At 41.2% G+C, this 27,176-nt stretch overlaps 1 protein-coding gene and 1 long non-coding RNA gene across 6 annotated transcripts in view; one reads left to right on the top strand and one right to left on the bottom strand.

Annotated features, from left to right (window-relative positions):
* The window catches only part of LOC111244383 (testin-like), a 137,486-nt gene that overhangs the window by 35,803 nt on the left and 74,507 nt on the right, over positions 1–27,176 (top strand). Inside the window, exons 4-7 of the mRNA XM_086978503.1 lie at positions 20,158–20,389; positions 20,873–21,106; positions 24,215–24,286; positions 24,528–24,671. Coding sequence (XP_086834629.1) covers positions 20,158–20,389; positions 20,873–21,106; positions 24,215–24,286; positions 24,528–24,671 — 682 coding nt within the window. The remainder of the gene's footprint in view (positions 1–20,157; positions 20,390–20,872; positions 21,107–24,214; positions 24,287–24,527; positions 24,672–27,176) is intronic.
* Positions 1,421–5,341, bottom strand: LOC111244384 (uncharacterized). Of its 5 annotated transcripts, none has more exons than XR_015321046.1 (3): positions 5,205–5,341; positions 4,994–5,044; positions 1,421–2,225 (listed from the first exon to the last, which is right to left on the bottom strand). It is a non-coding gene; the product is annotated as an uncharacterized LOC111244384 (long non-coding RNA). The 5 variants fall into 5 exon arrangements; XR_015321048.1 differs by having other exon boundaries at positions 4,156–5,044; positions 5,205–5,219; XR_015321050.1 differs by lacking the exon at positions 5,205–5,341 and adding an exon at positions 4,156–4,809 and having other exon boundaries at positions 4,994–5,093.

The raw sequence follows: 27,176 nt of genomic DNA, 5'->3' as shown, positions 1-27,176 counted from the left end.
GAAGAAGAAAATGGCGGGAAGTAGAGATCTGCTTATATGATATTTGTGGCGTAGAGATCTGGTGGTGACTCGGAGGTTAGTGAAGGAGGACCGAGAACTATAAACATGTAATCTACTACAGACTGAATGCTCGGTAGCTTGGTGCAATCAAATCATGGCTCTGTGTCGGTTCTCTATTAACGTTTGGAATCATGCACGTGATCATAAAAACGTTGTATTGAAACCTGTGACTATAATAAATTGGTGTACTGTGGCCTTTATTCGCAGAATTGAATACGCTTTACACGATGTTTATGTTGCAGCAGTAGCGATAATACCTGTAGGAAGTTAGAAATGTCTACTGAGCATTTCAGCATCATGAATTCCCTATGCAACTTAAGGTCAGTTGTCCTGTTTTGGTTCCTTTCTAACATGTCGACATAATATGATTAATTTTAATAAATAATTCACCTAGAAATAGGAGAATCTGACTTCGTACGAAAACGACGTGAATAAGAATTATCACACGAAGTACTTATAACTTCTGCAAGATTAGATCTCGTTGGAGTTATTCTCGCGGTACATCTCACAAGCTGAACTTGCGGTTCTTCGAAGTGGCGACTGCTTATTCAGCCTCGGCTAGAATACGTAGACAACCATACACTTCAACTGGATTTAGTCCCCAATAATGCTATATACTGTACCTGTCAAAAAAGAAAGAAAATTTGACATAGTTTTTGTCGTCACACGTTCTGGCGCTAAATTCTATTGTTTACAAGAGAATGATTAGGTTGTGCCGAAAAGCTATTTAGACCCAGTTAGAAAAATTTCATTTGTCACCAATCGGTATGATTCCGTATCGGCACGCGTTACACTTGAGGGCTTAATAGATAAGTTATGATTTAATCTCATGACTCAGACTTCAGCTATTAACTATATTTATTTGGCTTTGCTGGCCAACTAGGCATATTACTGAAAGAAAAAAATCGGAATATATGAAAAGTATTTTCGGTCTCAGTTAATTATATGGCTTCGTTACCGCTGGTATTTAGGCTTTTAAATAAGTGTCGGAAAAAGGTGTGTTTCAAGTACATGTGATATAAGCTAATTTGGGCACATTTGTAAAATCAAGCGCGTTTCAATTTAATTTCGTTTTCAAAGGATGCGGACATAACCGATAAATTCGATATACGCGATGCAAAGGTTATGAGATCATCTGAAGGCTACTTAAAATTAAGCCAGTAAATGCCTTTAGCCATGTAGTAGCCGCCTGGTTAAACAATTTCTTTTTGGTTCGCTTCTAAAGATAGGAACGGCCCACAGGGGTTTTCTGATAGTATGTGAAAGCAATACATTTTAGAAATAAACTGCATAAATAATCTCAGATAATTTAGACTTTACTTCATTTTTAAATAAAACTTTTATACAAAGAAACAAAGCACAACCGGCCCGTCATCAAGGGGTCCTTTGAAAAAATATTTTTCAGGTGTGACGATGCACAACAACGATCAGATTCAGGATCAACGATCCCAGGACGAGTCAGGATACACTCTTGCCGAGTGAGCCATTTGCAAACTTGTCTCTCCCCTTTCCATGTTACCCTGCTTGCCCCTGGGCCCCCTCTTTCTATCCGTGTTGAATTATCTTGTCTTATGCCCTCTTGTCGTATACCCGCATCCACATCCTGTTTCTTGTTGTTGAGCTCTATGAAAATAAACCGCAAAAAATATTGTCCTTCCTCGAGTAGAAGTAATCCTCGAAGAGATGAAACCGAGTTAGTTCCCCTGCCTGCTCTTGCAGTCACGGGGCCAAGTACTGACCCCAATCTGACTTACATCTACCCGAATTCCGTCACGTATCCGTGGCGTTCGTGTGATCTATTCTGCGAACTTTTTTTTTAAATCACGTGTTGTCGTACTGCTCGAACCTCGTCGGTTGACCCGCCTCCTCGCTCGTAGCGCCCTCTTCGTTTTGGTCGACGGTGCTTAGCTTTCCTCCGCAGCAGACATCGTACCCTGGCTTGGTCCTTGGAACGGGACCCTTCCCCCGCGGCTGAGCTGCGAGGGCAACTCCGAGGGCAGGCTGCACGTGAGAATGCGTGCACGGCCGGTTTCCAACATGTTGATCAACAGCAGTGTTCGCTGAACCATGTGATGTGACGAGGTATGTGTGACGATGAATGAGCGAGCAGAATGCCCCTCGTGACAAAGAGCGCGACAATGATAACGCGACGAATATTGCAGTTCCTATAAAAATGATTGTATCGCAGTCGGCGATTAAACTTTCTTTCAAATCAGTTTCAATTAAACAAACAGGGGCAAAAGTGTGTAGTGAAAATTTGGTTTGAAAGTTTAAAATTGCGGTATTTCTGATGGCTACAGCATCAAACCGTAGTTTGTTATCACAAATGTTCGGAGGGCCGTGGCTAGCTAGGAATAAGGAACAAATATTGGTTACTTTAATTCTTTAAAATTAACGAGTGCTAGTGGTCTATTTAATTGTGATTGATTGATTGGTCAGGCGCAATGGTGACTCAATTTAACCATACCACGTTCTTAGAAAAAAGGCATCGACTGTACTCGCCGAAAGGTGTATGCTGTTTTAATGTTCACATAGCTATGAACCATCTTCGGTTAAATCGCCTTGTCTTCATAGAGGGCTTTCAATAGGCTCCCCCCTTCCCCTTATTTTTAAATAAATTTATACGTTTCTTAAAAACGAAAAATTTCAAGAGAATTTACCTTTCATGCAATATCCCACAAAACTATGTGAGCATGCTATAAATTGCCCAAATCAACGATGCAAAGGATTTTTTAAATGTTATTATAAATTATCTTACTAAAGTAATCGTCGCAAGAAGTGCCACACGATAATTTCACGAATTCACAATTTCAGTAGGCCTGCGCCGTCCTGCTTCGTAATTTTCTGAAGATTAAACAATCTTTTATTTCGTTTTGTTCCTCAGCCATTAACGTTGGAAACGCTCGTGGTTAAAAACTTTGCATTCTATCATAACATCCTTGCGAGACCAGAAGGGAGAAACGCTCCAGGGAATGGTCAGCTGTTGTGGCAAATTCCGAAACAGCCGCTGCTTCATGGGCCGTGGCTAATTCGCAAACAGTTCCTATGTTTGCAAAACAGAACTTTTACGTTCTGGGATTATCCCATACATTGTACTAAATTCAATGTTGTGACGGTTACAAAAAATGTAAGTTTCGCAAAGAACAGTTATCCAAAGAGGGCGCCGTAACCAACAAAAGTGCGCCAAAATCAAGTGGCTAGCGTCGCTCATGTTTAAACCTTTGCTCGATCTCTGGGGGCCTATCCCTAAAGGCCTCTGTTAAGCGCCGTATCATCAAGTGAATTTCCTACATTTTCTGCATTTATATGTGTATGACTAACTGCTATGCCAAACAATGGCAACTAGCTCCGCTCCGTGGGAGAGATGTTGTTTAGATTGATTTGTCCGCCTAAAGTTTGCGCCTGTATTGTAATTAACTCTAGGGTCCCCGTGTGGCATTATTGACCCTCGGAGCCCTTCGCCCTATACGTAGACCTCTAATTTAATCCCGAGAGCGCTCTGAACCCCCTTAGTATGAAACGCCCATATTTCCCCGAAGTCAGATTCAGTCTTTTCTGATGCCGTCAAGCTGTTTAAGGAAAATATGTTTGAATCGTACAGTATTAATAAAAATTGAATGCAGCCTCTGTAGAATGCGACAAACCCTGCACTCCCCCCAGCGTCGCAATGAAATTATGTTTTTTGCAAGTTTCTAAGTGCCAGAAGCTCGTTTCCTTTTTTTTGACCACTACCTAAGTACGTAAGAAAGCTGGTTACGAAATAAATTCGAAGGTTACCGTCTGTGAAATTAGAAAGAATGTTAACATTTAACAACGGCTTAGGCAGTCATTTTTATGACAGGCTACGATTACGTGTTGTTGTTTAGTCGCAAATGATCTGTGTGTGAATTTTTTGGCACTACTTCTTAATTCAAATCCTTAGTAATATCTATGTAATGCAGTGTTCGAGATTCAAAACCTAAGAATTTTAGAATCCATTCTCGTTAATGCTCAGCAAAAATGCTTTGAATCAATTTTTCCTCTAAGCCTACTTGCTCAGGCTTTCGAGAGATGGTTAAAGTATATCTCTTTGCCGACGTACTGTTACATTCTCACCATTTCCAAGAGACGTCCCAGAAACTAGAGCTGTCTAAAAGACTCTACTAGCACTATCCCCTCAAAAGGCTATCATTTTACATAACTAAGGTAGATTCACTGATCGAATATTGCAGACCACAAGTTCATCATCTGACCACCACTGTTTCGCTGATTTCATCTTGTGCCCGCTTGATCTTCGCATAGTATGTTCACCACCTAGTTTTGGTTTAATTAGGCAACAGGGTATTTCCCCCATACGTTGGTAATACCCCACAAAAAGTGCTTCGCATCGCAGTCATCCTTCACGACCTGGAAATTCTGCCGTACGCAATAGAAACGACAAAAATGACGGCCAATTTTTAGGCTGTTTCCCAATTTTGCGTTTACATTGCAAAAACCGAAAGGTTTGCTGTCGTTCAACGTACACTGTTTCTTGTGTATTCAGTGTTTGACGTGGCTTTCTATATTCGGTAGGCGTACATCAATCACACGGGCTAAACCGAAACTGCGTCATTAACTATTCTGCCTTTCGTAGCTGCTGTTGCTGATTTACGTTGGCCGTGTTGTCAGTATCGGCTCGTGTTTAACGAAGTATTTGTATGGCATTCGTTGCATCGTTAATTAAAGACTATGTTTCAATACCGTCGTCCACTCCATGTACGAAGAGGACCCCTGCAACGACGGAGCAGAAATTTTATGGACAAAAAATATAATGTTTTCCGCTCAATTTTAGATAATTGATTCGTCCGTTGAAATAATAAACTGTTAATTCAATTTTGGCCGATCCGCTGTTTGGGTGTTTGTTTCGATTTGACTTGTGCTTAATTGTGCATCGATAGTCGATAGGAATACGCACGTAAACGCAAACGTACAGTCTTCAGTGTTACAACAGTCGAGTGAAACACTTCTGCAATCAAGAAAAAAAGAAAATCAAGACACGACAGCATTGGTGTGGTCAGTAAACGTTCGTCGACCGCAGGCTGCCTCGTCGTCTGCTCCATATAGAGTTGGCAAGCAGACCACGCCAGCATTGGCAGACACAATAGTCAGCTCGAATAACCGCTTACCTCAACAGCCAGATATGCAGCACCTTAAGCAACTCAGCAAACCATTCATCGGGGGAGGCAAACAAAAGGATAAGTGAGTCTCTATGTCGAGGCATGGCCTAGGCTTTGAAATAAGCACACAAGCATTTTGTTTACCTTGTCTTTGCTTGTTTACTAATCGTCTTTTTGTTGTTCCGTCTGCTGTTGTAGTCTCCCTGAATGTTCAATTATTGTAAATAGTCTACTACGAACATATCTCAGATCGCGAGCTTCATCTGTGAGGCTGCGTCGATCCTCAGACGATGTGTGAAGATCTGCTAAGTTGTCGAATACGTAGGAATGGTCTCCAATTGCTTATCAACTGCAATATACTGAAACAGGTTTCACGAAAAAGTAGTCTGTATCGCTTAGTTCAATTTAATCTGCTTCTCAAGAACACTGGCCTTCTATGAGACGCTCAAACGTCAGATAGGTACGTGCATATTGTCCTCTGTAGCAAAGCATCCTAAGTCAAATCTCTCTTTATCTTTGAAAAAATAATCTTTAAAGTTCTCTACCTTTGCCTTTGTTTTTTCTTTATGACACTCTAGACGGTAAATGCTGTCTTCTGATTTCTTTTAACAAAACAAAATGGCCTGAAGTGTAAAGGTCCTAATTTAATACGCCCCTAGGAAACTTGACTGAGTTGTTCAACGGCGACGAATACGCCTTTTATGTCACTGATTTGCTGCGCTGAAAGTTGATTTTTGCCTTTTGTCTGATGATCTTATTATTATTAATAGTGGCCATAAACTCAGGGAATCACTTTATACTGTATCACAAAATCTGGCTTGAAACTTTGAGTCGTTTTTCTTCACAAGTTTCGCAATTTTACGAAGAAGTTTTCCGAGTTTGTTCAGTTATTTCTATATGGAAATGTCTAATATATATACATATATATATATATTCTCTTTAACTTCTATAATTAAACAAAAACAAAGGGGTGCATGTCACACAATTAATAAAAAAGAAAACTCGATTCACTATGGCGAAAAGTTTCTAAGTTTTTTTTTTAAATGTAATTATTACTTATTGTACCGTCGGAGTCACAGAATGAAACATGCAACTAAGCAGTACAGTCACGAGATGACCCATTAAAGTATTCAAAAAAAAAAAAACATAGAAACGCGTTCTTTTCAATTAGAGCCGTTTAAAACGATAATGATCTACAAGTAAGCATTGATTGCTATTGCTGCATGAATCGGCAATCGTACATTCATACTATATGTTCAAATACCTCATGTAATAGCATTTATTTTAAGTATAAAATTAATTTGCCTCATATCGTACTAATTGTGTGTTAACGCTGGTATCCACCAATTGTATGTATAATTTAGATGGATAAGTTAAGCAACTTATCATCAAAAAAGCTACTACCAACGCAGATTTGCATTTGGGGGAAGAAGGCGTAGGGGGTTAATAAGTAGCGTAGCGCATTCGTAAAGGGTTTGCTTTTGTATTGAACAACGACATGATGAAGGAGGGAAAAATGCTTACGGTAAGCTACATGGAAGTGCGCAAAACTTTGGATTATGGATGATATCTTCTTTATGGGAGGAACACAGCCTAACCTGTACAGTTTCTAGCACAAAATCGTAAAGATATGCTTGGCGGTCGGGAATCACCCGATCCTGGCTATACGTAATGACGAGCAAGTCTCGTAGAAATCTGCCGTTTAAAGACACTATTGCATCATCTTACTTTTCCTCCTTCCCGCTTAGAAGTTCGTTGGTGAGGTGATGAATCATCCAGAGAAGCTTGCTTAGCTTGATGGCCTTCTGGATTAGATGCAAAAGGGAATTGGAGCGCAATGGCTGGCCTAATAAATCAACTATGCAAAACTCAAGGACCCCAAGGCCACTGATAGTCGATTCTTTTGCAGCAGTGTTCACTGCGAAAGCAGATCAGTAAGAATGCTGAGAGGGGCAAATATTGCTTAGCCTAAGGGGTCCCGCAAGGTTCGGGCATAGCTGGACATAGGGTGTTAGTCGTTTTTGGGGTTGCCGTAGAAGGGCCAGACGACGTTTTGGGCGGTGGAGAGTCTAAAGAGGTCTAGTATCGTCGTCGAGCATTCCTGAGCCGGTCTGACAAATCTATGAGGGACCTAGAGTCCATCTGGGTGTTACAGGTATCCATACGTGACTGCTCTTCGGTTACAGGCTAAGCCTCAAGTGAAGACTGCCATCTGTCGGATGAACCGGAAAAGTTGGCACATATTAAGATAAAAAGTGGGAAAAACGGTAGGGGGAGGCCGTTTATATGAAATAGACTTACTAAAGTATGATGGCAATGTATCTAGGCAGACGTCTTCCGAGCAAATTCAATTGTTGCCCTGTTCGCCGCGTATCAAGCCGGATACTAGCTCTACTGGACAACTGAACAAATCCGGTTTCTCCGCACCAACAACCGGCGCCACAACGCTCAGATAGTCAGACTGACGAAAGAAATTGCGTAAAACTGTTTATGTTGTAGAGCAAGGAAGCCCCTTGGCAGGTTTGGAGTGGCCTGACGCGTACTGAATGGGACCAACGCCTTTGTATCTCTGCCTTAAAAGATTCAATTGCAGAAAACATTTGCCTTACTCTGGTGTTTGATAAAGACGCATATATTCTTATACGGTATCGGGTTATTCAAATATATATATATATATATTCAACTATATAAATCTAAGGAGTTGAACTGGATTAAGCCAGAGAGAAACAGTCCGTATAGTCTCATCACTGTTGTTCTTCTCAAAATCCGTTGGGCTTTGCTTTCATGTTAGGTACATACATCACTATCACATGTAGTTGTGTTATAATGGCGACAACGATAAGTGTAACGTTCAAAATCCAAATGACTGAATGACGATAGTAGGGTAATTTTTAAGTATGATGCCATCCTGTTTATCTTGAAGATGTAAGTTCGGAAAGCATCGAAATGAAATTTTGACAAGTAATCATTTTCGATATGCGATGATTGTGTCTTCAAGTATGCCTTTAAGTTAAACGTTGGGTTTGTGTATTAACGTGAAAAAGTTATCTGTTGTTTTGGAAAATTTACATTTTTTAAGAGCGATTCTTGCCTTCGAATCACCTTTGAATACTTGGATATTTTGATATAATTCACAAAATACCATCCAAATACAGGTGAACGGTGAAATGGGTCGGTGGAACTTCTAGTGCGTAGCTCAAATGAATACACGTAAATTTAGTTTCTCGTGCGTCTGCGCGAACCTATTCATGATTAGCTGGAAAAAAAAAAACGTAATTATAATTTTGACGTTGCGTGTAAAGATTAGATGACAACTATAGTCAAAATGTTCATATAAAAAAAATGTCCGTATAAATTATATCTCGATCTATTTCAGAGACGATATGATATCGCTATATAAGCCCGTTTCGCATTTTGGCAGCATTACTCGACTATCACAAATATCATGCTACAGGCTATAAATTTAAAACAAGTCTAGTTTCAACAAACAATCGATATATGTTGCTTGTAGCAATGAGCGTAAAATTAATGTACCTTCACGTCTGGTAAGGAATTACTGGAAGGAATAATGAGAACTGAATTTGATCATCTTTCGCCACTATACACAATGTGGTAAATAAATAAATTTTTTCATTTATGAATTGACGTCTGGAACGTAAATTACGGATAGTTATAATTGTACTGGAGTAGAGTTCGAAGAAAAACCGCAACGAACAACAGACCGCCAATTGAAAACCTAAAGAACTTCGAACTCTATTGGCCAAGAAACTTTAGCATACGTATTGTAGACATACATACATTTCTATAGCTGGTATATTTTATAGGACCATAAATTTTGGCTGTTACAATTGGCCACATCAGGTTCTTATGGCTAGGCCAAGCATCTAACTAACTAATAATCGTGTGTCTCTTTCATAAATCATATAATAGCAGCTTCTAAAGTTCATAATTGCTCTCTGGCTGACCATTTCCCTAAGCTGGTTACTGCCTGAGCTATGCAGGATGTGGGTGGTAAAAAAGACGATATATATATATATATATATATATATATATATATATACAGTAAAAGATATCTAGACAAAGAAACAGTGACTATAACAGAGAAATACCTGCATGAACGATTCCGATTAGTGGACTACTTTTGATATCTTCCTAACGCATGTAGGATACGTTCAGCTGATAGCTGAAGCTATGTCATGTCTTCCGTGTAAAAAGAATCTCTGAATTTCCTAAATAATTCACTGATGCTATTTGTCACAATCATTGGTGGCAATGCAATGTTAGACACAGGGCAGCATATGCTCCGCTGAAAGTAAAGGATTAGAATGCCAATCCATGTGTAGAAATGAAAAGTCTTCTCGGAAATATATAATCTCACATATTGAATCCCTTTTAGACTAGTCGATCTATCTACAGCTCCAAATTCAGCTAACCGAAAGGAACTCCTGAGCGAGTTGGGTTGTCCGTTGTTACACCTGGATGTCAGGCAATACAGTATTGCCTAGGGCTGAAGTGTGGCCTAATTTACTAGGCGTAAACTATTCAGCAGCAGCTGTGAGGATTGCCCTAGGCACCCAGACGAAGGCCGTCGACATTTTGTCATGTGACTTACAAGTAAGTCACCTTAAGGGTTCAGTGACAAAAAAAATAAATAGCAAAGGATCTCTAGGAAAAGAAACGGTACACGCCTTCTTGAAAAAGCTATTGGTATCTTGGACAAGGATGTCGGTCAGGGAATTAAAATAAAAACGTTCAGCTTAGACAGAATGGCTGGAATAGATTACTTACGTCAAAAGGCATGTGAAGATTCTGCTAATGTGGAAATCCGTTTGTCAGCTTTACATGAGAAAACGTGGTCCCATCTGATGACTTAGGCAAACGCTACGGCTAAATGATCGAACTCAATATGTTTGAGTGGATGGTTAGCATATGGTATAGGCTTTAAAAGACTGCTCATTTCTTATACAAGTTAGCAATGGTACAATTCTTAAGAAGTTAGAACATTGTAGGACGCATACTTGCCAGATACCGTCTAAAGGCCTGAAACGCTGATTATATTTCGATAGTTTTGCGTGAAGCACGTTCCTTTCTTGACTAATGGCGAGTGCTCGACGGCGTTAAATTGTAACTGTTAGCTCAGAAGCCAAAGGGAACCATAATCGAGTAAGAAGTAGGTGTATAATCATGCAAGCCACGTTTTTGCCTTCCCTTAGTTGAGAGATATCATTGAAGGAATTACTCTTGAGCGAAACCGGCTGGCACGTCACATCGTCAAAGAGATCTATTTTTCTATGTTGGTAGACCTATGGCAGGCCGCTATTTCGAACTGAATTCACTTGAAGGGACGATCCTACAAAGGCAGGGCACAATAGTCGACATTTTTGGATGAAAAATATTCTGATTTCAATGAAATTTCTGAGAGATTTTTTTCCTAAACTTATGAGGAAACCATCTACGACCAGAACAACCGTTCTAAGACTTCCATTGATCCTATTCTATCCGACTACGTAGTTTTCGCACGCTACAATAGTTTCAAGTAGCATTTAATGCCTTGTCGCATGAAGGATATGTCCTAGCTTCAAATGAAACAGTAGCTATTAATGTTGTTGGATCGTTCGATCGAAACCTGAATTGATTTGTAGATTGGTTAATAACGCGGTAATATAAATCTGTTATTATTGCCATTTATATGAACATATATTTAACTAAACGTACTTACTGTTGAGACATCAATCTACGCCAAATAATCATAGATGATCTTCAAAGCAGGCTGTGCTAGCAATAATATTATAACTGTTCCATCTGTAGATTCATCGTAACCTATCGCTCAACTTTGTGTAGTAAATACACATAGAGTATTGGCTTTATTTGCCAGATTCGGCCTAGCTGTTTTCCCATAACCCATCTGTTCTCAGAGAGCAATCAATTCATCATATCTACGCCGCTTCTGATGGTGCACAAAGTTTCCAAAAGCCTTTTTATCTCACGGTCCAGGGTTACACAACAGTTCGGGTTCAATGTTAGCTAAATCTGACCATCGACGACCCCGTACAGCACCTACGAGAACATAAAAAACACCAGATGCTTAAAGAATGCCTACTAACCATATGACATGCATGTAGGTATAACTACAGGGCAGCATAGAGCCTACACAGCTGTCACCGTCATGATTCATCTGTTGTCCGACAGAGCATATATTTATAGGGTCGAAAAGTATAGTCCTATCTGTGGACGCCTCTGTCTTTTCATACAATGGCTCACTCCCATAGCTCGAAGTAATTAAGCACTAGCTTTCAATAGCATGCCTCTATAAGTTAGCTAAAATCGATTATTCAATAAAATACGGTAACTTTGCTATGCTAGTTTCGGCCTCCACTGACTCTATCACTACTAGCTTTAGTCTCCGTACAGCATGTGCCAGCGCACAAATTCAAATTAGAAAGAAGGTTATGTCAGGGCCGAATATGGCACCGCGTGAGATCAGCTTGAAATGATGCGTCACCTTTTTCCGGGTAACTAAGAACTACCTTGCTGCCAGTTTTGGCTCGAGGCCTTCGTACTTAGCCTGCTGTCTTTCAAGTCTAAAACTAGGCCATGATTTTTATTGCCTGAAGTGCCACGCAACGGAGGGACTGGCGCAGCTAAGCAGGAACAAAGTCGTTACTAGTATCTTATCTTATAGACTGTTTGGCGCCTATCATATAGTTCATTCGGCCTATAAGCTCTTATCTGACACATCGCGTGAGTGGGTGGAGGTGATTCTGAATTGAGTGTGAGGCACAACTTACCACTTCAAGATATCCAGTAGGCGCTGTCTATTTCACCCTGCTTAAAGCTCTTTGGAGGTCTCCATACCACCTACTACTATGGCTTGTATGTTTCCTTCATCATTCAACGTGATAAGCGTCGCGCGAAGCAGATGAAGCTAGCTAGTTAAGCAGCCTCGACAAGGAGCGAAACCAACGATGTATCAAGCGCTTCATATATAATTAGATAACTTTTCGCAAAATCTAGAAGACGATTTTCTAATGAGGTAATTCCAACTGCAGATGACTTACGTTGTATGCAGTAATTTTTCTCTAAAGAAACCTAGATACATACGTATAATTTACAGGTAGATAAGTTGATGTGTGCAATAGATGGCCCGAACGCTTAGGGTAAGCAGGTAACGGGCAGGACAGTGCACGACCATCTCTCAGGAGGATGGTATGTAAATTCAAAGGCTTGCATCTAGGTATTTGCCGTTGTACTATACAATTTCAGCCAATATTTTCTAACTGCATTAGTACCTACTAGATTCGTTTAATTTCTCAGACCTTTCAGCACAGACCAAACCGCATTTCGCATAAGCTTACATGAGCTTACATGATATGCTACTGTCATCATGAAAGTCATTGTCATCACGCTGAACATTGTTAAGATCACCATTCTGATGACGTATTTGTGATTTCAGCAATTTGCCGAGGTTAGTTGAAACTTTCAACTGCTTCTGTTGCCTGTGCCCTTTGTCCTTCTGTGTCAGGGAACAAAAATATTAGTAGCAGCATTAACACCCCAACGAATAAGACTCGCTGGTAGTGGTACAAGCAAAACTAACCGCAAAGCCAGACCTTTACCTACTATCGCTACTATTACTGATACTGCTGTCGCTAGTGGAGTCGAGAAGGGGCTGCACGATCGCCATTACTCCTGTAGACTGCCTGCTACACGCTAAGGAGGAGCAACGCAGGTTAACTGGGCCATCTCGGAAGATTTCCACCTTACATTATTGGCCTTGCCGCGTCCAATATCTGATGTCTGTGGTCAACGTATGCGGGGAGGACACTGTACAAGCAAAGCGTGCGGACTAACAACACGTCTATCGCTTGATAGTGTGCGTGGAGGTGGGTATGCCTTTCGTAACCCCGGGGCTACTGTAGTCTATTGTGTTCATTATCAGCGTCATCAACCTAACCTAACTTAACCTTAACCAATATGCTATTATCATGATGATAGCTGTGGCCTGCCTGTCTGTCTGTCCTAGCAAACGCTTAGCGGACGACAGTGTCATCCGCCAAAGCCTGCTATCGGTTTACTTACCGCGTATGTCTCATACACCTAGCGATAGCAAAAGTCGTGGCCTCGACTGAGGCTGGCGAGTATCTCGGAATCAGCACTTGGTATCCTGTTGGCTTTATGATTGCGCCCTTGCTTTGCGTGTTTATTTGCTGTTGACTTTGCCGCTATGGATAATGCGACAGAACCTTTGTTTTGGTACCTTTAAACTTGGATATAGTGGATTTTGACTTTTTATTTCTCGATTCTTCTAGACCGTTTAAGGCGCGGTGTCAACAATGTTACCTTACAGAGCTAGAATAGCATGCCCCGTTTTCATTTTTGCAACTCAGTGCATTTCCCCTATGAGTTTGGAAGGCTGAGCTGCTCAAAAACATGTGGAGGCGCTACCACTCCTCTTGGATTAGCGCACATATGATCTTATTGATGTTTCAGTATTGCGGACCGGCCCGAGAAGCCTCGACGTGGCTACCGAAACCAAGTAACTATTAAGTCCTTGTCGGCGTTGCTTTTTGCTGCCACTGTCAACCGGCCTTGCTCCATCAGTGCTAGTACGCGCATGGTCGGAGAGAAAATCAGGCTATGAGGCTTCTATCTTATATGTGTATGTTTTTTAGGGCCAACCGGGTACATACTAAACACACACTAAGTCAGAGATCAGTGAGCCAAACTGGCACTAAGACGTCTTCCGACTTCTAGACTGCTACTTCTCTCGATTCGTGCAGTTGCTGCTGGCGTCCAGCAATTGCAGTCTCTGCGACGCTTGGTGTGACCCTGATCTATAAGTAACAACGACTTTAGGCTAAGATCACAGCCCAGGCTCCACCAACGGTATCTCGTTTGCTTTCCACCTCTGGAGCTTCCGTTTGCCCCTCGCCCTCAGCCCCACCTAGCGTAATCTATGGTTTCCTTTGTTTTTGGGTATGCTCATCTATCCATGTCACGGTGAACCTTTACCCATGATATCGAATCGACGACTATTTTTCTGCAATGTCACCCGCTAGACTGAATGACTGGCGCGCTCATGACGGCGTGCATGGACGCCATTGGCGGACTCGTGCATGTACCCTGTTATCTCGAACGAGCTTCAGCTGAGAGAGAGAGGGTCGTGCACAGTTACGGGCGCCTTTTGGCGAAATAAAAGTGCTCTACTGAGAAATATCAGCATGCTGAGATCGCCTCGCAACTGTCTTCGATTTTATCAGTTGGGGCTGTCCAGGCGTATCATAATGCGTTACCGATCGCGAAAGACATCGGGGCTCTAGCGTTGGTTATAGCGCTAAATGCTATTGAAGAACTCAGAGACGTGGCTCGTATTGCAACCGACCTCTTGGCTGAGGTGGTTTACATAGTTCTTAGGTCGATCGACTCGCGCGAAAGTTTGAAGCTAACCGTCTGGATGGAATCCAATCTGAGTAGTTGTTGCCAATCAAAAAGGATAGTAAATATTTTTTACTGACTAATATGAGCTTTCGTACAGTGTTACCGAAACAAAAACAAGTAAAATGGAAATGCAAGAAACATATATGATCATTCAAAAGTATATAAAAAAAGGGACCTGGGCTCCAAAACAGTTCATTGTACATAGAAGTATAACAGTAATACAAAAAAAATTATTTTCTATACACCATATTTAGTAGTATTGTGTACTTGAGTCCCTTTGTGAAATGCTAGTGGAAATAGCTCCCTTACATATCCTCTGGTTCAGCGATCATCTATATTATATATCGAGAGATTTTTTTTCGCAAACAACTCATTAAACGTTTCCGATCCTCCGCTAATTGACTTCATACTCCTGCTTGCAATGGCGGTGAATAGATATCTAATACAGGAATCATATATTATCATTTTATATACAGATTTTATACGGTGCCCTCGACGACTGGTCTGAGAAAAAAATAGGTGCTCAAACAGGTACCGGCCCTGAAGTTCACAAGCCGCCAAAGACCAGTTCATAATTGAGATTCGATACAAATGATGAAGCTGTCGTTTTTAAAAATATCATGCACTGAAATTATAATTTTGAAACCATTCAACAAAAACGTCTTTTTATATTCATTCTGTATAAGAAAAATTAAGCGTTAGATGTTTCGATGACGTCCACCTGTTTTTCTTTATCTTCTTCGCTATGAAGTATTTCGAATATAATTAAGACTTACCTAAAAACTGACCCTGAGGTATTTTTGGCAACCTGCATTGAATCAATCTTGAGTCTGGTGCATAGTCTAGTTTCCTGATATAGAGATCTTTTTAAAGCCTTTGTAGTTCCGAATTTCAGAAATGCAAAAAACATTTGTTTTTACTTTATTTGCTTCATAAAAATGATGTACACAGGCATCATATACAAATTGTCTAAAGATGTGACTAAAGTTCAGTTCACTTCTTCTAACACAGTGTAACTTAACTTGCAAAATACGCGCATGGAGCGCGTTGAAGTTGCCCAAAGTTAACTATGTTTAATAACATATACAGATAGTCTCTATGTTTCGAGTTTTACATCAGGTTGGGCTGCTAAGCACTGCATTAGGTATTCCGTATGTATATTGTCTGTACGGCAATATGGCGTCATCGCTGGTTTCATTCTATAACTTTGGAAATATTATTATTCTCGCTGCTAGCGTGGAAAAAGAAAAAAATAAGTACACAGATGTTCAGACTAAGATTTCAACGTACACTGATAAACGGTAGATAGCATTATCCAATGAAATGGCCGACCGGTATTTCGCACCCTGTGTCGCATCTCATTCTATAGACATGACCTTTATAATTGTTAAATCATTCTCTAGACATCTCTGCCTATAATAGCGAATGCAATACATTCAGTAAACACAATTTACTCTTTCTCGCGTAACACTCCTCAGATGCCTAACAGGTAATGTTTCTACTATATCTTGTTCATCTTTTGCTTTGACGCTCTGCCGAGCTGACGAAGGCTGATTTGCCTGTGAGCTGGTCAGCGACACTTGCTTTGCCTATTTTCCCCTTCCTTTCACACCTGATGACTTTGTGGGGCCATTTGACAGGGTAATACGATTCTGACTGGCAAGGCTCGTCCCTCCGCTATTTGTACGCTTGCTACTGCTACTACTGTCGCCGATGATCTTTTCTGAGGTACAGCTCTGTGGGGGGAAGGGGGGATCCGACAGTATTCATAGGTACCCCTGACGTCATGGCTCCTTCTCTTTTCTCTTAATTTTTCCGTCGTACTTTTTATTTACATCGGACAAAGCTGTCTTCCTTGATGACGAGGAGAGGACAATATGAACTTCATTAAACTAGCCGAACCGTCACTACACATAATAGATTTCCATCCAAGACATTTCCCTCATTAGTTCAAGTGAAAATCATCTGTCTTCGAAGTGGTCACAAGCACAACGAGCATACAGTGTAGTTGTCTTGTGTAAATAATTGTTTTGTATGAGTAATTGTCTAGAAATCAAACTATATAAAGTTTTCCGTAACATAACGGATAACATAATTGTTAGGTTAATAAAAATTCCAATTATGACCTTGTGTCTCGGATATAGGTGGTCTTATACGTCTGGCTTTTTGTCATCAGCCTTACGTTTATTTGTCGACCCTATGACTGAATTGCGCCGAAAGATTTCGGGAAAGACTTGCGATCTTGTACTTCTATTATATATACAACAGCCCAATGGGTCATTACTATCTAACGAGTAGATGCTACTGAATCAGAGCAAAATCGGCGCTTTGCCAAGGTTGAGGCCTTTGCCAATAGGGATTGAATCTTAAGCCACTTAGGGAAAAATCATTATAAACTGCTATTCATTTTGCTAACAGCAAAAGGACACCCGCCAGTGTCAATGGAGCGGGCAACATTTTAAGGGCAAACGATCAGAGATCGTCGTGGGATAGCTGAATTCGTTCTTGTTTTTATAGGGAAGGCAGCCTTTGAGTGATGTCTCACAATAGATCTCATAAGGCTATCCAGAATTATGCCAGGTTCGACTAGTACTCTTATCTTACAACAATATCCAACGTCCAACAACAGCAGCAGCTGCTTCCGTTACTAGACACGTCGCGTCCCGTTACATGTGGGAATCAATATCGTTTATATTTGTCTTTGAATGGTCTGATATGACTAACAAATGAACCTACGTAGTTTTCGATACAAATTAATATATGTGCAAAATTTGCATACTGTTATAACAAATACAATCGCACAAATTAATGCAAGTGTATATATATATGACAAGTTTTTATCTGCCAACAAAAATACCAAGTTCCCTTTACGTCGGTACACGAAGAGAACGCTTTATTTTAAACGAGTTCTGTCTGTCGATGTCCAGCCAAGCTCTCATATTTATCGGGTTCGTGATGATGCTTCCGTGTGGTCCTTCGGTGATTGGTCGCCCAAATACCCGCCCTTACTCCACACGTAAAGCGGTCGGCTTCAGAACGTTTGAACCAGCCTGGCGCGGCCTAAACCGATGCGTCCATCCGTTCCGACCCTAAGCTGTGACCTGTTCATATTAAAACGCCTTACACATCTAAGGGAAAGGACACATTAGAGCAGTATTTTACTGACGGAATATGCGGGGCGTGGGTTCAAAGATCAGGTATGCATCGGGTCAATGATGGCCCGTACCCGTGGTAGCTTTCGCTGCATCGCAAACAGTCTAAAGCTGGTCTCATGAAGGATGCACGTCTTAAAGTGGCACCGGCATTATTCAGCGTCTTCGGGAGCGGACGGCGCGCCCGAGCTCTCTCAATTCGGAGACACCCAATGTAAACCATGCTTGAGCCAGCTGCTTTCTATGGCTAAAGGAAACCGTGGCAAAAACAGAGCGCAAGCGATTCTTTTTCAAACGAATTAGGTGGGGCTTTATTATGGCCCAAAAGGCTTGCAACAGCCATATTAAAAAGGAGGCTACCTATCTTTGCTTATGTTGAGTATCCATGGATATAAGAACTACAGGCTAGCAGTTCTGCAATCATAGAGGCCAGTGCATTAGTTATTCGATATGGATTCATGTAAACACTAGAAGATGTAGACGCTGCATCTAGATCGTCTCTGCCCTAGTGACTGTAGATACAGTGGACGCGAACACCGCTATTGTTAGAAAATAACCCGCTTTTTATAGAGCGTTAGCATAAGATACCGGCATTGTGCTACGTTGTCAATTACTATTTAGTGTCTGTGAGAATTGTGGAATGATCTTAGAAAATCCGTATTTCTACAGGCACAACAGAGCCAGTCACACACAAAAACAAGCAGAAAATTTTTATAAATCTGTCGTTTTTTAGCGGTAACACTTTTAATATTGAAAACTTTGATCACAGTCACACATGCTAGCGATAAACACAATCGACATTTCAAAAAATCTTACGTTACCAGGAAGCTGTGGCCTACTGGGCCTCGCTTAGGCGAGTCATTCCGTCGGCGGGATCTATTTCTACCGTCCTAAGCTGTTCGCTGTATTGGCGAGAAAACGCTGAGGACGTTATCGTTTTAATCGAAAGGCATACGAAAGCGGTGCAGCTCAGCTCGAGTCGATTTTAATTTTCCGTTTGAACATTGCAAACAAGTCACCTTTTCATGGCCGAAATACGTCTCAGCTCGTTTCAACGGGGCCGTGTCCTTCGTTTCGGCCGTGTTCTTACGAGCAATTTTTTTCCAATAGAGGCAGCAGTCAAGACCGTAAATGAAGAAGAAGACGAAATCATACAGATTCTGCAGCCCGAGGCAATATCTAACGGTTTAAATGCCATATGCAAAACACAGATACTTTGGCTGGCCATGATGTTTGCAAGTAATTCGTCCCTATGCCCGAAAGTTCTGCGGAAATCGGCACCAGGAAAGCCCGTTTCCCAATAGACCCAGCCTCTTCAGACTGTTCATATTTGTGGACGATTTCATGCACTGCGAATTTGCGTCAATTGATAAGCATCGGTGCTTGCGAGCATTTTAAAAGAGCTATGTTTCATTTTTGGAAAACTCCCCTTTTAGCGCATAGATCAAGCAATCACGCTCCAGGAATTTTTCGAGTAGTTGTTAAATCTCTGTATCGTGCGCTTGGATCACGGACGGAGCGTCCCTGTCGGACTCCAGCTAATCATGTTTCTCGTCCTAATATAATTTTAGTTGTAATATTCTAACGGGGGCCTAAAAAGCGGGAGAAAATAGTACTTTAAGGTAAAACATATGATTCATACCAACTTACCCTAACTCAACTGTTAACTTAGGGATAGCCACGAGTTAGATATGGTGTCATAGCATTTATACATTCTTATATCCAACGCACTTGCCACTGCATACCATGAATATGGGAAAAGAGATTCTTACTGTCGTTTGAACAGGTTTTACTACTAGAGCCCTATAGAATGCTACTAAAGCACAACGTTCGAAATAGACAAAGTGAACAGAAAGGGTAGTCAAACCTAATAAACTACAATTGGCTTACATTGCTTAATGTGGGCGCTATTTGAAAATTGAAATACGTAACGAAAAATTCACAGTTGTGTAACAGACACGGAGTCTAAAATGACATCTGTCATTCAGGGCATAATAAAGTCCTCTACTTTACACAGGCGTGTGTCGTTCCAATGTAGGGCCGACTCGAGCTGCACCTTATAGGTGAATAGAGGGCCAACCTTTGAGTCAACTTGGAGCCATTTTACCGTCGACGCTACGGAAACAATTAATTTCACAATCGACTAACACTGGAAAGGAGGGACACGAAAAAAAACAATTTTCAGTTAATAGCGTAATTAACGTCGTGTTATCTTTTGTTGGGACTATTAATTTCTTTAATACGTAAGAATTGTATCAATTTCATAGCCGCTTGCAGGATATCTATTACGTCATGTTTTGTTCGGAACAGACAAACAATACCCAAGCTCACCACAACAATCTGCCTTGCGTACTCCCTTTTGAATTTTGCAGGAAGTCATGCTCGAATTGTAAGTGTCCTCGCGAGTCACACGATATTTACAATGAGGAGAATGTGTCATCAAAAGAGCGCCTCGGTATTAAAACGAACGCCGACAAGAAATGCGACCATTCAAGCGCGCTCTCGCCTGACCTCTCCAACTCTGCCAAGGATAGGACTTTGTCCCACGCCCACCCTCGCGCCCAGGGCTACTCCTGGGTACCCCCAGGATTGCCTGCTGACAAGGTGGGATGGTATACGCATGTAAACCATTAAAAAGAAGAGCAAGTTTCTTATTCGTTCTGTTGTTGTATTACTTTGTTAATGTAGTTTTAACAACATTAAATGGTAGTTTAATACTGGTCGTCGGCATCTTTTCACACTCATCTATGCATTGTCAATAATAGTAACGAAATGCTAAAGGCTCAGCGTTTCAACAAATTAAGCTTTCTCGTCTTCAAGAAACAGAAACCTAAATGGCAAGCATTGATTTTTAGCACTAAATAACATACGTGTCTCTCATAACTCCCAGTCGACCTACAGCTGTACATTCCCAAATGTTGCAAAATATTTCATGTATATATTTATCAGTCTTCGTCTGGTGACTGTCCGCAATTTAGAAAGCATTCAAGATTTTCAACTCACTAGATAACCAAAAACTCGCAGGGTCAGGTCAGGAAATTCGGCCAGTTATCCTCAGTCCTTCCCATGCGTTTTATGTCCAAGTAGATCGACAGATATTTCCGCGAGCTCCCGAATCACAAAGTACCAAAGGCGAGTTCACCAGGCGAGAAGTACCGCGACAAACAGCTGATCCTCCAGTTACCGAAACAGGACCTGGCGTTGCCGTATTGTAAATTCCTCGAAAAGGAGCACCATAAGGCATTCGAAGATTTCGTCAACACGCGCAATGAGTGTGCACTCGATATCGGCTTCGTCTGCGAGGCGCTCGACGCTCCCGTTGTAAGTCTCAACATGTAGCCAGGCGCTACATATCCAAAATCCAGTAACGATGTTCTTGATAATATTGTTATACGACCACTGTAACAATCATAGTAGGTATTTACAAAGTAGAATCATTTCTACGCATGATTTAGGCTTGAAGAGCTCGACACCAATACCTAGTTTGGGGGTGGCAAATGTTGAAGCCATGATCAGACTCAACTTTACTACACATGGACAGAACATTCCGGAAAAAGAATAGCTTTTAATGCATATCTCGGCTGCCTTATTGTGAGATTAAATCGTCGGGATATTCTTTCTCTTCGGATTAGCGTTATGGACCTGCTTTACTAAGAGAAATAGAGTCGGAGTGGATCTCACTGACTCTGTTTAGAATTCCCTGCAGTTTAACAAACCTGTAGACAGGTATAACAATCGTACAAGCTGCTATTAACTCAAACATTTGTTTCCTTTTATCCAATTAAAAGTATGTCGGAACTCAGAAAATGTTTTGTTCGTCTACACGTTTTTTATCATCTACAATGAAAGAGCTTCGTAACTTCCATCAATCCTATCACACTCTATATCAATCCTATGACACTAACTCGTCATCTGAAAAGATGATTAAAGATTAAGGGGATTCTATAATCCAACAGGAGTGAACTTATACTCTTTCATTTTAAAAGGTCATCCATTAAAGAACCACGCTGACAGCTCGTGAACGGGCCAGAGTCTAGGTATCCAAACCTAGCTCCCGGTTCTGCTCACGTGGACACACCGCAATGATGTTTTTGACGTCGTTATCGTGATCGTCCCCCGGCCATTTCTCCTGCGTCGTTATCACCACTACGATTAGGTTTTCATAGTTCTCCTTTTTTTAAAGCCCCTGGTAAATGTCTAGCAAATGTTTGGTGTTTCACGGCGTCCTTTTGATATTCGCCGTTGTCAGCTATCAGGACATGCCGTACGTGCCATGAATTATTCACGCGTGTACTGTATCAGCATGGACTTTCACTGAAACCAGTTTCGTTTTACGGTACGTTCGCTGATTGGTTACATCTACTTGTTGATGTAAATGAACATGCACTCTGAGCGGCATATTCGCTCCCGTTACTATAAAATTAGATGATTTCGTCTGCTTAATCCTTCCATGTTGTGCCTTTAAGTATAGTTTTACAGAGAATGCAGCATATATGGAAAGGGTCTATTTTTTGACACTGGACATATAATTATACTACGTCTACAGTAACTGTAGAATAACTGACTGCCCAGCGTCAATGATGGCTGGTTAGCCGTCGGGCCAGAACTTCCATTAGACTGAATAATAAATCTATTATAGCCACAGGCTGTATTGTACGACGATTATTGTTGCTGGTAGTCATTTTGGTGCCGGGTAAACGCGGATCATTGACGTGTCGCTAGTATCGACAGATATATATGAAATGTACAGATTTCTATGCTAAAAAAGCTATCTAAAAAACGTCACCGTTGTCCATAAGCCCGATCCATATAACGGGTCGTGTGTTATATTTTGTACATTGAATGCGTCGAATGTGAGCAGGCAAAGAAACATAATGAAATTTGCAGTTGCTATTCAGAAGGTACTGCGTGATCAGGAATCGACTCAAACTGGAAAGGTCACTCGATAGAGCATGAACCCAGGAAACACTATAGGAAACACCCAGACCGAGACCACTTGAGCTCGATCGCAAGTCGAGGGATTATGCTGAGCATAGCTTTCCTCGATCCGGACCTTCTCCCTTCGGAGCTGCTCTGATTTATACGGTAACTTGATCTCTGAACCAGTCGTCGCTAGTAGAGACACTAGCGCCCACGTCAACCGTCCTGGGACAACAACCTGAAACTCCAGTAGCCAATATACAGCTAACCTTTGACGCCGCTGTCAGCTGTATCAATGCACGCGAAGGCCGAGGTTTTGCTCCTGATCAAATACCGCTATAAGGGTACCCATACATATTTGCTAACGCGTGAGGGATCTGAAAGGTACACATCGATGACCATCGTTGGCGTCCGAATACGATTTTGTATCAGGCCAACATGCCAGCAGGAAAAGCTAAAGCATCGATAAAGAATATCCTGCTCTCGAGAACGATAAAAGACTCTACGTGAGAATAACATCCTGAAGAGCACACCTTCGCGACAGAGTATATATGCCAGTTGTAGGTGGTAGAGTATCATACAAAGCTACAATAAAAATGGAGACAGATGTACAGTCATAGCATTCACTATAGAGACATAAGGTATTAGTGTAAGGTATATCAATATTATAGATAATATTAATATAGGCACTTTGAGGTAGTTCGTTTAGTTAATCTGTTTTAGTTACGAATAAAGCAAAGTTGTTCAAAAATAGTGCAAATATAACATATATTGAACAATTTCTTTGTCGTATGTTCTAGAATAACATCATTTTTATTCCTGCTATTTGCTACCCCCCCCCCCCCCCCCGAGGACATTTGGCGTAAAGCTTGGATCATTACACGAAGTCACGGATCTCTTTGAATCTTAGAGAACTTTTTTCTCGACCTATCACTCGATTCAACATCTGTCATTCTAAAGCAAGTGGGTTAATTAACTGTGGGTTTTCGATTTAATTTCCACACTTATAAATAAATATTATTAACTATAAATAAATATAAAATAGCAATCCAGCTACATTGATTCAGTCATGTTTCACTTTTGGTGTCGAAACTCTTTTTTTAATTGGTAACCTTTAATATCCACTCCGATCGATTATGCCATTGTTACACCTTTTGTGTAAAAAATTTCTGTTTTTGAATTTGTGTCTTCTAATATTGGGTAATTATAAACGAACTGCACTATACAGGGGGAAAAATGACGAATTATCGGAATTACGTAGAGGTATAAAATGGTCATTTGTAGGATAAAGATGAAAGACATCAAATTCAAAGGGGTATTTTGTTTTTGTGCTTATCCTGAACCATATCTTATAGTTATATCTTGGTATAGTAAATTGCGTTATGTAGTTGAAGATTTAATAGCAAAAGGCTGCTAATATCGACTGTGTTCCCATGCTCAATGGGTGTTCCATGTGTTAATATATGAGGATACTATTGATTCTGTTTATAATGATCTGACTATATTTAGGACTGCCGACGATGTGGAGGCATTTTGCCCGCCGGACAACTCGGAGTGATCGCACCAAAGTTCGGCGAACAGGTAATGCCACATTTGCTAAGATGTTCATAGCATTTCAATAATTTTTACTACATACTATGTATAAATATATCTAACAAGTACAAGTATAACAAAAGGAGTTAATGTTAATATACTGCGTGTTGCAGTTGGTTTTGGTGTATCGTATAGAGATCCGTAACATATCTGCCGTTATGTATCTATTCAATACTCAATACACCAGCGCCACTCATAAAACACTCGTGTTTCTCTTGAATGCCGCCAGGTGGCTTGGCACAGCGCCTGTTTCGCTTGCGACACTTGTCATGAGCTACTCGTCGATCTCACGTATTGTATGAAGGACGGTCGAATCTTCTGCGAAAGACATTATGCGGAACAAATTAAGCCACGATGCGCCGCATGTGACGAGGTGAGTGCGAATTTATCAATGATTTTCATACAGCGGGGACAAATTTTTCCACACTGTTCAGATATTACAGAAGATAAATGGAGCGTCTGCAGAACGTCTAGTAGGGTCTTCAAAAAAAAAAAGAAATTTACAGGGGCGCCACATTGTTTAGACGGTGACTAGTGGTTACAAAGCTAACGATGTTCGAAAACCTCTTAAATCTAACTAATTCTCCATATTAGTAGACGTACTTCAATTTGTCATACAATGCTCTTGAAGGCAACGAGAAATAAATAGGACGGTATATCCTGGATCAAAGACCAGTGATCAAAGGGAAGTTAGTTTTACTTTTAACTTATTTTTTTTATGGAAGGAGCCCAAACGGCTTCAAAGTAAAACTTTTGGAACCTTTCTAAAAACCTCATGAACAGGACGACTCTAGCCGATCGATCGAATTTTTTCGCACACCCATTGTCCGTCTTTACAGATGTAAATATATTATGTGTTTCAATCAAAATTTGTCAAAAGATATAGTCCAGCATTAGCTGCCTAACTATTCCATCACGATTACAGTTACTTAACTTTTGTTGATCAGCGAACTTTACGAAAAGGATAGGCCAACCTTTGTTTTAGACACCTGGGTACCCAGGCGTTCCTTCACCCAGTTGTCCCTTTCTCTTTCGCTGTACGCCAACGGTGTATGTGTGTGGACATACGACTAAACCATCATAACCTTCGGATTGCTTTATCCATAACGTCAATAACGACAACGACGAGAAAACAGCAGCAGGCAGCGCCGTATGTTCCTTACCGTCTGGTCACGTACCTGTGTGGAGGTAACAGTGATAGTCCCGTTATCACCCGAGGTATTTGGGTGAAGAAGGGTGTGTTATCTGGCAGCGGTGGTGGACATCCTCGCTCGGTCGCTTGTCATCAGCTTGTTGCGGACGTTGTCTGCAGTCTCAGCTTGTTTGGAGGAACGGAAGTGACAACAGGACTGGCCTGTCGTCTACTGTTGCAAGACTACTCGTGGCGTATTCTGCGTCGCCTAACACGAACCATAATGAGAACGAGAAAAGGACTGCGCACGCCTCACTGCCGCTCCCGCGACAACGATGAGGGTGGCAACGGGTGCACGCTCTTGTTGTCTAAGGCGGAACGCCCTTCTAGCCGCTCTTTTCGTCGCAAGGCATATGTTAGATGGCAAACATGGCAATGCATTTGTTGTAGTCAGTCCTGATAGGTCGTCGCGTTCAGGGCCCGGATCCATTTCCCGGACTCATCTGTGGGTTCGTTCAGCAACGTGAGGTGGTAAGCAAAAAGTCCCTACATTTCATGGAAACAGAGCAAGGGTAAAAGAGCGACTTGGAGGAAGCTGTGCGTCACATATCAACGCATTTGTATATACATATACCCAATAGCGGGAAACAGGAGGGGTTTTTGGAGAGCCTAGAGTTGGTCCGGCCGATCGGCAAACAGGTGGGGGCTTTGGCTGCTTTTAGCTAAAACGCTGGATGTGTGGGAGTCGCAGGGTTTTATTATCTGAAGAGTGACCTTCTTCATTGACCACCATATAATATGCGTACCTGTACTACGCATGTTAGTCGACGCTTTTGATGAACCCATAGGATCTACTTGGTATAAAAGATATATATATATATATATATATATATATATATATATATATATATATATATATATAGAGAGAGAGAGAGAGAGAGAGAGAGAGTTTACAGTGCTCCCTGTTACGAACCTTGTGGTTTTCATAGTTCTTAAATATTAGCTGTCATGTCAAACTAAATGAGAAACACGTTCATCTATCAGTCGCTCTCAGCGAATAAATAAACACTGCCTACTATAGAAGAAATTGAGAAGATGAAAGAAGTAAAAAAGATGTAAAAAAAAACTATGGGATATTCTTGAGAGCATCCAACTGGCAAACAGCTTTCGTCCAATGTGTTGACGAGAACAACGGTAGACCGCGCATAGGCTTTTTTTACACAGGCATGCTACTCCTGGTCAGGCTGCTAGGAAAGCTCCAGTCAGATACCCGCTGTATTTTGCGATCTTTGCATGCACTCCGCCCTGCTCGACCAAAACGAGTCTAATCTACTTTCATAACTCGTCGACGCGTGAGGTTGTGGTGCTGCAGATTTGCCTTGCGACTGACAAACAGACCACTAAAGAACTACGTCTTGACATTTACATTAGCGGCCAGGGATTGTATTCGATCTATCACGTCAGCTATTGTAAAGACCGCCCAACCACGAAGATGCCCAAACACCGATCCAAACGAAGTTCTCGTATGTCGGGGCGAACTAAGTTCAGATGAACATAGCTTTTAGGTAGATACTTTGTAAATTTTCATCAGTGCCCACCTACGATGCGTGTGCTGCTGTTATGCTCAGAGTTACAGAGTGCCTATGATATTTTAATTTTTCGTTTATATCTGTTTAGAGTTAGCTTATATAGAAAAAAAATTTAAATGACTGTGAGCACTTAATTGTGTCTAGTTAAACATTAGAC

This window comes from Varroa destructor, unplaced genomic scaffold (assembly GCF_002443255.2).
Source record: "Varroa destructor unplaced genomic scaffold, Vdes_3.0 BEIS01000002.1, whole genome shotgun sequence".
Lineage (NCBI taxonomy): Eukaryota > Metazoa > Arthropoda > Arachnida > Mesostigmata > Varroidae > Varroa > Varroa destructor.
This window is presented reverse-complemented; position numbering and strand designations above follow the sequence as displayed.